This window comes from Cariama cristata, unplaced genomic scaffold (genome assembly GCF_000690535.1).
Source record: "Cariama cristata isolate BGI_N322 unplaced genomic scaffold, ASM69053v1 scaffold13016, whole genome shotgun sequence".
Taxonomy (NCBI): domain Eukaryota; kingdom Metazoa; phylum Chordata; class Aves; order Cariamiformes; family Cariamidae; genus Cariama; species Cariama cristata.
In genome coordinates, this window is record NW_009622757.1 from 32,174 (window position 1) to 45,394 (window position 13,221).

General features: G+C 46.3%; 1 protein-coding gene across 1 annotated transcript; it reads right to left on the reverse strand.

Moving 5' to 3' along the window:
- Nucleotides 1-391: 391 nt before the first annotated feature.
- LOC104157037 (inverted formin-2-like) lies at nucleotides 392-13,216 on the reverse strand (the record flags this gene model as incomplete). The annotated part of the gene is made up of 15 exons (XM_009702464.1): nucleotides 392-450; nucleotides 1,933-2,706; nucleotides 3,742-3,900; nucleotides 4,732-4,834; nucleotides 5,548-5,712; nucleotides 6,280-6,400; nucleotides 7,040-7,110; nucleotides 8,463-8,570; nucleotides 8,684-8,754; nucleotides 10,046-10,146; nucleotides 10,678-10,763; nucleotides 10,848-10,950; nucleotides 11,579-11,640; nucleotides 11,727-11,872; nucleotides 13,105-13,216. Coding segments are annotated over 15 exons (2,241 nt in total), but the record flags the coding sequence as incomplete, so codon positions are not given.
- Nucleotides 13,217-13,221: the final 5 nt, after the last annotated feature.

Below are 13,221 nucleotides of genomic sequence, written 5' to 3' on the forward strand. Positions count from 1 at the left end.
AAGCAGGTAGGTACTGAAATTGCATTTTTACAGTTCTTGAGAAAATAATGGGATCAAAGCAAGGACTTTGTTTATCACATGAAGCTGGATTCACTTGGTTAGAGTAATTACTTTTAATTATCTGCAGGGAAAGGTGGTTTGGCTGGTGCTGACACAGAGGACAGACATGTGGGCTGCGACCCTGTGTTGAGGGGAGATCAGCACTGACTCCACTCAACACAAGATCAACACCCTGGAGAGTAAAAATCAGAGTAACAAATTTATTTTACATGTATTTGTGATTAGACACAAAGACAAAAAGCTGAGCTGATATGCTGAATACTGATTAGATCTGTAAAGTCCCAACGCTGTGGTTAGTTCACATAAAAACACCTTTGCGAGTTTACATACCTCATTGTACCACACAACCTTTTTTTGTTTTATTATCTCCAGTATCAGTCTCAACCTCTGCTTTTAAACAAAAGAGAGACACTAAATATATCTGATCATGGCAAGGCAAATGTAACAACAGGGAACTTTTTACGATGAAAACATTGTCTAGTAGCAGAGAGGTTCCTAAGATGCCATCCCTGGATGCCCCCGGAGCCTTGTGGCTTTGGCGGGGGTCAGTTCCTTAAGCCAGAAATACTAATTTCAGATGCCAGGAAAGCATCGCCATGGCTGGGAGCATGGGGTGCTCCCATTGCTGCAACTCCTCCTGCTGCCTCCTGGGAAGCAAGTTTGGGAACCACTGCTCCAGGAAACCACTTCTGGTTTGTGGCTTGTTTTTAACCAGGGGAAAGTGCCCTGTTTAGAAACGTAAATAACTACGGCCCCAGGGCATGCCGGCATTATAAGGATAAGTCCCTCTGTGGCAGATGCTCAACCTATGCAGTCTTTGTCAGCAGGAGGTATTCAAACCTTCCTTTCCTTTCTCCTCCACCTTTCTTGGAAGGAAAAACATTAAACATTGATAAAAAGAGACTTCCACCACTTTCCTGCCTATTTGTTTGACCTCAGGATCTTGCAAAAAACAGGTTTTGGACAGTATATTGTATCTTTCTAAAGGCTGACAGACACATGTGTCTCCCCTATGAGGCACCTCTCATTTGGGATTAAAGTTTGGACCCAAGGGTGGCTTCAGCTCAGTAGAGTCTGAGAGACTCGGACACACTTCCCAGGTTTGGGACCTGCTGTGGACGTTGCCATGAAGCAGAGACTTGGGTGGCTCCACGCCTCCGACAGCCGAGCCCTCTCCCAGCACCAGCTGGGCAGCTGAGTGCAAGGGACTGATTTGGCTGACCAAATACAATCCTTTGCAGAAGCATCAGCAAGATGCTCTTTTTTAATTGTTGACTTTCTCCCCTCACCCTGCAGCGATGATTTGAGGGCCTGGTGTTCAGGAACCACCTAAAGTACCCCTGGGGAAGGTTGTCAAGTCACTGCAGGCAAAGTGCTCTTGCAATGAGGCTTAGGAGAGGAAAAACCAAACAACCCCACGGCAGCACTGATGTTGCTGCCTTTATGTGTTTATAAGTGGTTCAGAGGGGGTGATTGCTGATTAAGTACCCAGTATTAACTGCTCTTAATCACTGCTCTGGAGTCTAATGGAGCTCTTGTTTACACATAACTGTGCCTTGTAGCTGTCTTTAGCACACTTGACAGATGTGCTTATTGCCATCTTTACCACGTATGTGTAATGGGCTTTTTAATTATTGATTCATCATTACCCCTTTATGAACTACTTATAAATGTCAAAAGAATGAACTATGCTTGTGTTTTTCTTTTTAAATCTCTTTCAAGTTTAAAAAAATAGCAGCTTCATGAAACAGGGTGGCTCTAGGGGCAGGGGGCATTGGACCTCAAAGTGGGGATGAACAGATATATACAAATATATGAGGAAGCCTCCCCACTTTAACTCAGTCCCTGAAGGCTACGTATGAAATAGGCTACCTGAGTAGCTTTTGCTGTGCCTCTTCTTCTTCCTCCGTTTCCCAGATGGCCTCTGCTTTTCCCTGTCGGTGTGAGTTTGCCCTGGGGGGAGCGTTGCCGAACAAGAGGAGTCAGTGGCTGGCTCCTCCGAAAAGGACTTCTCTTGAGAGGTGTCCAACAGCGAGTCTGTACCAGGGTCTTCATTTTCCTTCGCCATCTCTTTTGACTCTGCCCGATGAGCCTCATCGCAGGGAGCAGACTGAGTGCTGCCAGGGTCGACTCCAGTCTCGCTCAGCCGGGTTTCTGGCTCCTGTGCCAGCCTGGAGCTCTCCGAGCCACCAGCTGGGCGTTCCTCATCCTGGCCTTCAGAGATAGACCCGTTGGTCCAGCTGAGTTGGTCTCTCAGGGCAACGCCTGAACAGCTGCTCGCAAACCTTATCCCCGTGCCTATGTTAGCAGCAGAGAAGGCAATGGAGCCACTCTTTGTGCTTGGCTGGAGGCTTGCCCAGCTGTCTGCCTGCTCCATCCCAGTGCCCGGCATGGGCTGACCGGCCCCATCAGCTTCCACCACGTTTACTGAGGGGCTCTCCGTCCGTGACTCTGGTGGCAAATTTCCTCCAGCATTGTTTTTAGATAACTCCTGGTTTGAAGCTGAGGCATTTGTAACATCTCTACCCATCTCCATCAGGGCAGTAGTTGAGGGGGGAGTGCTTTCTGAAGGATGACCATCATTGTTTTGCTTGATCTTATCATCAGTCTGCTTTCCTGCTGCTTGTGGATCCTTAATGCTCTGTCCTTTAAACAAAAAACATGCAATCAGCCACAGCTGCAGAGTTGCACCTGGGATCAACCAAGGATCACCTAAGATCATTCTGCCACTGGGAGAGGTTACAAGCTAGCAGCTGCCTGTGGAGGGTGCACTGACCCTAAAGCAGTTACGCAGAGGCAGCACCATTTTATCTTCCTTATACTTCCCCTCTTAATACCCCATGTGGTCACCTCAGTTGGACTCCAGCTCAGCAAAGCCCCTGTTCTGTTTTCAGCAGGTGTTTATGTGTCTTTGCTGCCAACTGGCTGATTTCCATGGAAGCCCCTGGATTCGCAAGGGTGCCTGAAAGCCTTTGTCAGGAAGAAGGAACCCCCCTCGGCGAGGTCCTGAACCAGGTAGGACTGCTGGCTTGGCTGCGTGAGGATGTCAAAACTGCCCATCAACCAGCCTAATCCTGCCCTTGCAGAGAAGGTTTAGGAGAGCCACAGTGCACAAGTCAGGCTCTATGGCAGGCCAATGTCCTTGGACTTATCTGACGTGCACTGACACCAAGGTCAAGAGACCAAAGAAAAGCTAAACCTATGGGCTGTCTCCTAACCAGCACCTAAAGGACTTGGGTCCTTCTGCAAATAGGGTTTTCTAATCTGCTTTAAGGCCTTCTGTAGCTTCCCAAATGTAGACTAAGACAGGGCACAGCAGTCTCCAAGGCAGTGACAAGCTGTGCTACTGAGACTTGATAGCATGGAGGGGACTCGTGTGGAGGTGACACCAGCACCCCATCAGCATGATTCTGTGGCTGACCCGCGGGCCGTGTCTCTTAGAGGGTTTATTCGCACAGGTGCAAGGCCATGCTGCTCCAAATTGCTGCTTATTCTGGGATAGATCTGGCTGGCAACAGCTAAGGGCTCTCTGCTCCTCTTCTTCATGGCACTGGCTGCAAAACCTCCTTAAATAAAATGCCCCAAAAGCAGACGCTAAGGCTTCTTGCTTGTGTGCTTGGCTCAGGCTCAGAGGCAGATGGGAATGAATAGCTGCAGGTAAAGCTGGGTCCGTGTCCTTACCAGACTGGCTCTCCTCTGGGCTCTCCGCAGGCAAGGTTTTAGGAATTGCATCCGACTCACGTCTGTTCTTCGTCTTTCTCAGCGTGAACCCTTTCCTTATGTCGGCTAGCAGTGCATCGATGACGCACACCTCCTCCTGCTTCACCACCCCCTTCTTAACTGAGAGAGAGAGAAAGATGGGTGTTAAATCTGCCCATGAGATGGGGCAGAAGGAGACTTTGCAGTGATGCTGTTGCTTGGGGTGAGTACTGCTGTCCTGGTACAAGCAACCACTGGGCAAAAGCAAGGCACCAATGCCAGCCTGGGAGCAGCCCGTGCTCCGTGCCCCTGCAGCAGCTTGTCCTGTCTGAAGTCAAAGGGTTTACACCAGTCTGGGTGCTACAGGCTGGCATTAGTGGCACTAGCACTGCCCAGACTTGTACCCGGTTGTACCATGACCTTAAAATGCCTCCTGTTTACTAGCCTTGTCAGTGGGAACCTTTTTTTTTGGGAGGGAAAATAATCTTGATTTTTCTTTCCTCTCCACTCCTTCCAATTGTACTTTTCAGTTGTGCCTTTCGTTTCCATCCAGAGAAAGGCAGATTTAAGTTATCTGCAAGATTTTTGGGATATCAGTAGTCTGTAGTAAAGACAGACTATTCAAGTGATTATGGGGATTTTGGATGGGGAAGAAGCCAAATGTTTCTTGTTAGATTTGGGGTTCAAAAGTTATGTTTAGAAACTGAAAAAGTTAACTGAAGTGTTTAAATTTGATTTTTATTTTTTTTTTCTCTGCTGTTCAGTCAGGCAACCTAAAATTAACTTCTCTGCCCCGCTGCAACTGTGAAATGTCAATTCTTAGCTATGGCTGTAAGACACCTAAAAGCCTTTAGTCAGCCGGCACCTGGAAACCCACAAAATAAATTACCGCTACTGGTCCATTAAAGCAGGACCAGCAAATAGCTCCTATCAGCTCCATCTCTCTTTTTAAAAGCCCTTTAAGATACTCACTGACTTTTCCATTTTCTCCCTTCTGTCTCTTCCCCTCTTCCTCTTCCAGCTGTTTCTTCCTCTTCTCTGCTTTGGCAGCTTGCTCCTTTCTGTCCTTGTTTTCCTGCAGTGAGGTAACAGGGGCATGAGAAGGTTGGCTAAATGTCTGCTAGAAAAGCCAATGAAGAGAAAGAAGATCTGCAGGTGGCTGCAAAGGAGGAAGAGAATTCTGGCCTTATCCTGTGCAATAACTAAAATGGACATGGGGAATAAGGGCTGTCTTGCCAAGGGGGTGAGAGGGGAGACCGCTGGCTTGGCCACGACTCTGCCACATCCCAGTAGGAGGTGGCAGTGGTGATCTGCCTAACACAGCTACCTACCAGCATGCTGATCTTCTGCCTGACCTTTAGCTGAGGCAAAAGTGGAAGGTATTGAAGCCACAATTTCCTCCAAACTGGTGGCTTTTTTACTACACATCCCTTTCCTGAGTCTGTTTGTTCAGGTTGGAGCAAAGGGTTAAGTTTTATAAGCCCCTTCCTCTAAAACTTACACACTTGACTCCAAAGCATCTTTGTGACTCTGCAGCTAAAGTTGTACCAAAGTTACAAATCACCACGGTCTGGGCCAGGCCAGGAGCACCAGCACTGCATGAGGATGCAGTGAAGTAGGGATCAGACACTTCTTCACCAGGTGACCTCATGCTAAGCAGTGAAAGGAGGAGGCCATAACCAGCACCTTCCCCTCACCAGATTCAGGTGCCCATCCCACCCCTGTCTGTTGGAGCAGCGGCATGCACCAGTACTAGGGATGCTCAGCATCATGTGTGCAGATGCTAACCTTCAGGGCTCGGATGAAGAGATCTCTGAAGGTCTTCATGGTGCTAAATATGTCCTCTAAGGACAACTTGCTTGGGTCTTCACAGAGATAATTTGCAAGTTCTTCTCTCTTCCTTTCAATGGTTTCAAATTCTTCTTCCAGTTTTCTGGAGGCATCAATGCTATCCTGAAATGCATTTAATATAAACAGTAAAACACCATCCAGAGGACAATGAGTGAAATGCACTTAAAGAAAAAGACGTCAACGTAAGAGCTTGGAGCAGGACGCTGGGCCCTGGCTTTTAACTGCAGCAGAGCTTACAAGGTGGGAAGAAACTAAGATTTGCAGATGATCTTTGCTCCTGGTAACTGCGCTGTGCCAATTTACAGGGGTGGCTTGAACAAGACATGGAAAGCTCAATGCAAAGATTAGTTCCCAAGAGAAGGGCTTTACTCTGGTGATCCACACAGAGGGAGAACATCTTCACTGAAAGTGAGGAGTCACACAACAGAGTGGAGAGAGCAGCTAGGGCAAGGGCCTCAAGAAATGGCATCACCAAAGGTATCTAGGTTTGGGGTGAAGCTGGGAAATAGGCACCAATGGGTTGTGTGGCATTGCAGCCTACTTCCAAATCTGACAGCATGTCTTGTGGCAATATTTTCCACCCTCTCATGAGCCTCCTCAGCTGCATATGTACCACGCAGTGCCTCGGTGTGTGTAATGGCGGAGATATAAGGGAGCTCCATTACTGACCTGGATAGGTTTCTCATACTGTTGTTTGACATCGTCGTTTGATGATAAGACTTTCCGCTGAAGCTCCAGCAACTTCTTTAAATTGGTACTGGACTCCGTGCGTATAATATCAAGATTAATTCTGAAATCACACAGAACCCTCCCATTAATTGACACTCCAGCATCTTGTGCTGACCAAAGAGTGGACAAGTCTGAGCTGGCGGTTTGGTCATCCCTCTGCTTCCCACCACTTCACAGAACTGAAATCTGAGCTCTGAACTCTCTATACAGTCCAAGCTCATGGAAAACAGCTTCTGTCCACAGCACTTATGAAAAGGCTGCCAGGTCTACCTAGAACTTTGTGTATTGAGCAGATGAACGCCAAAAAACGTCTACCCATTCAAAGCGCTGTTCTCCACCCTCAGAGCTCGGCATTAGCTCACTTGCCCTGGTTGAAGGCACTTCAGAAACACTTCTAGGTAGTTGGCCTTCACAAGCTCCTGCCACCACAAAGGCAGTGAAGATTTTGGAATGGCCTGGAAGGCAGCATTAACTGAATGCTCTGCAAATTTCAGCCCAAAGTGTTGCCAGCTGTAGTAGAACTATTATATATTAAAGAGGTTTCAACATTCATCAACCAAATCTTTCGGTTAAAACTAAATAAGATGCCATCTTGTTAATGTGCTATACCAGCTGCATGTGTCCTAATTTCTGGTACATTGTTGATGTGTATGGGATTTATTTTTGGTTTTAATTCAAAGGAAGTGACACACAATTTTACCCTGCTGCTTTTGAAACATATTCAAGATCCTTTGGCAATTCCAGTAGGTCCACGTGGCTGTTTTCTACTTCCTGAAGCAGAAGAGAGAAAAAAGTGTTATTTGCTGTGTAGCAGGAGCTGAAAGAGGAAGCTGAGGGGAAGAGACATGGGCAGAAATTCCCGGGAAGGATGACTGTGCCAAGTCCTGCTGCTGCCCTCCCTCTGCAGTTTGCTTTGCCTCGCAGAGCCCAGCCGTATTCAAAACAGGATGGCATGTTCCGAGAGGAAAGTCATTGCCTCTGGGCTATGAAAACATACAAGAGAGCTGAATGTTGAGAAATACTCGTAGTTCAAAGCAAAGCTGACCTGCTGCTGAGCTCTTCTTCTACCTGTCACAGTTTAAGGCTGGGCCGGTGCTTAAAGCGGGTGGCAGATGCTCTCTGTTAACCCTGTCCTTTCCCAGAAGGGGAAGGAGAGGAGAACAGGGAGAGAGACTTACGTGTTGGAAACTTGGAAACAAATTTTAATAAAACTATAACAGTGAAAAGGGTATAAATAACATTAAAACTAATACTACTAGAGTTGGAAACTTGGAAACAAACTTTAATAAAACGATAACAGTGAAAAGGGTATAAATAATATTAAAACTAATACTACTAATAATAGAAATAGAAATATACAAAACCGATATTGCTCTTCCCGTTGATGACTGCGGGACTGCGTGCCGTGCTGTGGCAGCACACACCCTTTTCTGAGATACCTACTCTTGACCATGGGAGGAGGCAGAGCTGTGGTTTGACGCAGTCTGACATTTCCTACGGTCCCAGGAGGGTATCAAACAGGCTTGAATCTTATTTGCATAATTTACTTTCACGGTTGTGCTTGCTGAAGCTACTGCCAGCTAAAGCAGGGCTTGAATATGCATAACAGGAACGGAGGGACCTTGATGAATGAAAGTAGCAGAGCAGAACATGGAGAAAAAAGGAAAAAACAGCATTGCAGGGAATAAGAAAGCCATGGAGGCTTGGAGAGGAGCATGAAAAGCTCGAGCACAGTCTGTTGGAAAAGAGAGAGGCCGTGGAAAGGCAGAAGGGCTGAATGGGTACAGACCAGACAGGATAGCTTTGGTAGCCATGTGCTCTGTGGTTTGCAGCTGATGATGTGCAGATTGCACAAATATGAAAAAGGAAGTTCTAGCCATTGCGGGAAAAGATGCTGGAGGAAAGGAGAACAAGTCTTAAAATAATGAGCTTCCTGAGTAGTGCTCACAAGCAGCCTCCACGAGCCTACATGATTCGAATGCTCCCAACTTGTGACACTCTATGGCTAGCCAGGAGGATATGAATATGAGCATGTGGCATTAACTGAACGTAGAGTAGGAGAAATGGTTCATCCATGATAAAATCCTCCCCCTTCCGTATCACACAGAACTTGGCAGTGGTACCTCCAGAATATGGTGGAGCAGCGTAATGCGGGTTTGGTTTGCTTTGGTTTCTGTTAGTTTGAGTAAAGTGCTGATTTTAAATCCATCAGCATCGCCCGTGTGACTTCCCTACAAGATAGAAAGAAAGCAGATATAACTCCTGTGTCCACCCAAATTACAACCCTAAAGAAGATCATCCACATACTGTAATGGGGGGAGGACAAGAGAAAAGAAGTTCTTACGTAGTTCAGAAAGTTTCCAACTTTGAGAATCAGTTGACAAAACAGCGGCAGGCGATGACTGTTCAGAAGATCTGAAAAACAGAAGATCTTTAAACAAAAGCCTCTGTCACACCAGAACAGTTCCTAAATGGCATTGAAATTGGGATTCTGAATTCCACCAAACCAAATCTGATATTTCAGCTTTGCAGCCCAATGGCCAACCCTGCAGAGAAACTGATTCTGCACAGATTCAATTCCACGAGTTGTAAAAGTTTTTGTTGACTTAAGTTTCTTTCTTTCTTTCATCTAGTCTCTCATTCCTAATGGAAAATAACCTGCGGCTGGACCCTCCTCACTAACAGCCATCAACTCGCTGCTTTCCTTGGAAGTACTCTGTTTTACCCTGGTGTAGGCGACGGTAACTGGGCTGCAATTTTAATCTTGCGGACTCCATTCAGCTGTGCAGTGAAGCCAGTTCTGACAGCTGTGCGATTATCTGCCAGCAGCTAAAACCAGACATGTTCTTGGTCTCGCATGGTGGAGGTGATTATCAGGGCATGAAGGGTACAGTCTCTGTCCTTGCTTTTACGACAGGGTGCTGCAGCGGTGTACCTTCTTAAGCACTCAGCTTTGAGGCAGGAACAGCTCCAAAAGGACAACTGGGCTACTGGAAAGACACTTTTTGGAGAAAGCTTCCATTTAGCCCAGCAGGCAGCTGTAATGCCAGCTGGAGAAACCCCCAGTAGGAGTTGGGGGAACCGGCTCTGTAGGACAGGTGGCACCTGACAGTGTCAAGAAGAGGATCCTGCTCTCAGTGGAGTGGGACCTGAGGTTTCTGCCACAGGAAGGCAAAACCTATTGCATAATCTCTCCATGTACTCACAAAATTGGAGCATCGGCAATTTATAGCCCAAAATAACAAACTTTTTGGTCTAGTTCCATTTGTAGGCAGGGAAAAACTAAAGCATCATTACTTTCTGGGGAAGTTTGGTGTATGCTTTTCTGGCAGCAGAGAAAATTGCCGTGTGAAGGTCTTAATGTGGCAATGTTGGATGAATTAGCTGTAATGGGGCCAGCTCTGCTGTCTAAATTCAGCTCCTTTGAACGGGCTGATGAGCTTCCAACACTTCACCATTGAAAGTGTTTCAGAGGAATGCATCTGCTGCAGAAAAAGAGGGCTGAGGGTGAGAGAAAATGATCTCCAGTCCTATTAAGGGCTTTGACCATCAGTGGTCAAAGCTACATCCCGTATTCTGCAGTGAACGGACCACAGGGGCGTTTTCTAGGGGTTGGGTAGTATCATTGCAGAGCTCCAGGGGAGTTTTGTGGGAGTTAAAGCTTCCTGTCATAAATAAGATCCAGAAATAAAGTCAGGTCATGTACCTTCGCAGGCTCTCCGGATGGCTTCAGCTTTCGGCTGAATCATGTCCAGCACAACAGTGGTCTCTTCACAGATCAGCATACATTCAATGCGCAGCTGGTAGCTAAGGATGGAGATTGATTCAAAGCTTAAAGGCACTCTGATCTTGGCCAGCACAGTGGCTCCCTTCCCACATCACCAGTAAGTCTGGCCACCCCACAATGTCTCTGTCAACCACATCCACATCAAAGCAGAGTCTGTGGCTTGAGGAGGGAGGCGAGGGGACCAGTGGGGATGTAGTTTCTGCTGATGAACTGTGATCAGCAAAGAGAGGACTGACCACCGTAGGAGATATGGGTTCCTCCTCCTTGGCATTGTATTTGGCAATGCCTTTGAGTAAGTTATGGGGCCTTCTCGGGCAAGTCTGACCTGGGTCTGGGCCAGCTTCTGCTACTTCAGAGGGAGAGGAGGTGCTGGAACAGCAACAGCCCTTCATCTAAGGGTAATGGAAAAAGGGATGGCTCTAAGGTGGAAGGGGGAATCCACCAGCTACAACCATCAGTGTCGGTCTGTGAGGTTCCTATAAAGAAACTCAAACTTCCCAGAGGTAAACCAAGAAAAAGATTGGGCTGAAGTTCATGACCAACACCCTTACCTGGGAATCTGAAGGAGGAGAAGATAAAACTGATCTGCATTTGCTAGCTTTGATTTCTCTTCTTTGAAGGTCTTCAGGTTTTCTATCTAATGAAAAATAAAGAATCAAGACTGCAGGACCGCACTGCGTGTTCAGCTCTGTGAACTAAGGGTACCATTTTTCCTCCCGACCTCATGGTTTTCAGGCAGCAGCTTCAGCAACTGCTTCAGAACCTCAACATCGAACTTGGTCCGGTCCCCATTCTGGACCATGGCAGCCACCTCTTTGTTGGAGCTGCAGGGAGGAGGAGCAGAGTCAGCCATCATCCAGAGACCCCTTTTCCACAATCACACACTGCCGAGATAGGTATCTGTGCAAGCACTCCGTGCTTTCCCTCATGAGAGCCACAATAATCCAAAAGGAAAGATATGTCCCCATGACTAACTTAGAATCGGGACTTAGATCCCTGCTATGCCCCCAATTTTGTTTCTGGCCCTGGTCAAATGACTCAAGGCCAGAGATCAATCCTGCAACTCAGATCTCTGTCTCTGGGCATTTGATTACCTTAAAAGAAAACTGAATTCTTAACTTCTCCATTGGCCCTGTTTTGAGGAGGGATTTAACCTCCAGAGGTGTCTCACAGCTTAAATCACCCTAAGAGTCTATGCCAGAACTTTATCTGTAACATGGAGATGTAACGCCTTTGCCAACATATGGGCATGTTGTATGTAAAAACATAATTAAACCCCTAAACTCAGTATTCTACAGACAGTGTAGGACAAACTGGGAAATGTTCAGATATTTCAGCAACACTGACTACCAAAGTGCATTGGCTAAAATAGATTTCATGAGGACCTTCCAGATACTATGTAAAACCTACTCAAAGTTTTGTCAACTTTCATGAAAATTGGCCATATCTTACCATTTAAATTGCTTCAAAAATATGTTCAGATTGAGACTTTTCTTGGAGTCCAAAAATGTGATCTTCATTAAAGAAAAAGAAGATATCTCGTATTAGATAAGCTGTCTGCAGTGATCTTTATTCGAAAGAATGAGAGGGACCTCCTCACCTCCTTTGGTTCTGCCTTCACTGGTGTGGCCATTTTCTCCTTGGGGGTTGGTTGTGGAAAGCAAAAGAGCTGCTCTATGCTTGTATAATTGGGCTCTATAGTTTCGTCGCTGCTGCTGCTCACTGAAGCCCACATTGAGTGACTTTCTGAAAAAAGACAAGGTGATCAGACCGGCTACAGGGATACCTGAAAGCTCCTGGCTTTTGGGGCAATGTGAGTTGCTAGAGGGGACACTTCCCAGAAGATGAATGAAATTAGAAGAGGCATATTAGCCCTGGACAAATACTAATTATTGAGGAGGAGCAAGGTTGACAGGTAGGATCCAAAGGGCCTGAAGGGTAATTAAACTTGGTGCTTTACTCCAGGATGTGCTGGTAAGGGGATGCAGCACTGGGCACACAGAGGCCATACAGCCCCATCCCTCCCTATACAACTGCATTCTCCTCCATGGTAGGCAAACTGGATCAGCATGAGAAGGACCTTGACCATTTCTTTTCTAGTCCCATGGCTGATGTTATTTTTCCTTCCTTGCATGCTAGCTGAGGGATTGGCCTCAACCTGGACATTTTCTGACTGTGGCCTTCCTCCATTTTTCATTTTATGATCGACTCTTCTTGTATAACGCTGACTATAGAACTGCTTGAATTAATTCCCACTGCACTTTCTTAAAAATCTTTAAAAAAATAAAATCAGTCAAACATGCCTGTAGAAGTCTCTACTGAAATAATCCCAACAATTAACTGCTCTTGAGATTGAAAACATGACTTATTTAGAATTCACCTATGCCAACTTCCATGCAGTGGCTGCCTTGCTTGTCCAGGACAAAGCTGACATTGCCCGTCCTGGCTTCTTCTCACATTTCATGCTCCTCTTTGGATCCACTGGGAGAGGGAAATGTAACCCAAAAATCAAGAGACAAGTCAATGATTCTCACAGCTCTCCAGTTCTTTCAATGTCCTTCTCGAACTCTGATGTGATCCTTATCTGCACTCTTACTCATGACTTTAATGTATCGAGATACAAGTATACTGAACTAGGGAACGAAAGTCTGGGGAATCCAGATCAGAGCCTGTTGAGAACTCAAGCCTAAGCCATGTCAAGGTGGATTAGGGAAATATTCCCATCCCTCCCCTTTCTTTTAATTTCAAAGTATTTTATTTATAAACAAGCTACTCTAAACTACTGATTTAGTTGGAATGGTTATTATATTATATTAGTAGTTTCATGCTACTTTTATTTATTTGAGCTCTGCAGGTTAGATGTAATGGAAATCAGTGAAGTTCTGTATCTAAGTGGAACCAACCACAAACTTGGAGATAGTGGTTTTCCCCCTGGGTCACCCCTAAAGTAGCAGCGACTTTATGCCAGGAGCACTCACCTCTCACCACGTTGGAGGGCAGCTTCTGCCAGTTCAGCTTTTTCATTCTCAATGTTGGCGTCTTCACAGCCTTGTGGGGAGGCCTGCCCGAGCCAAGAGGGCAGCTGTATTGGGAGG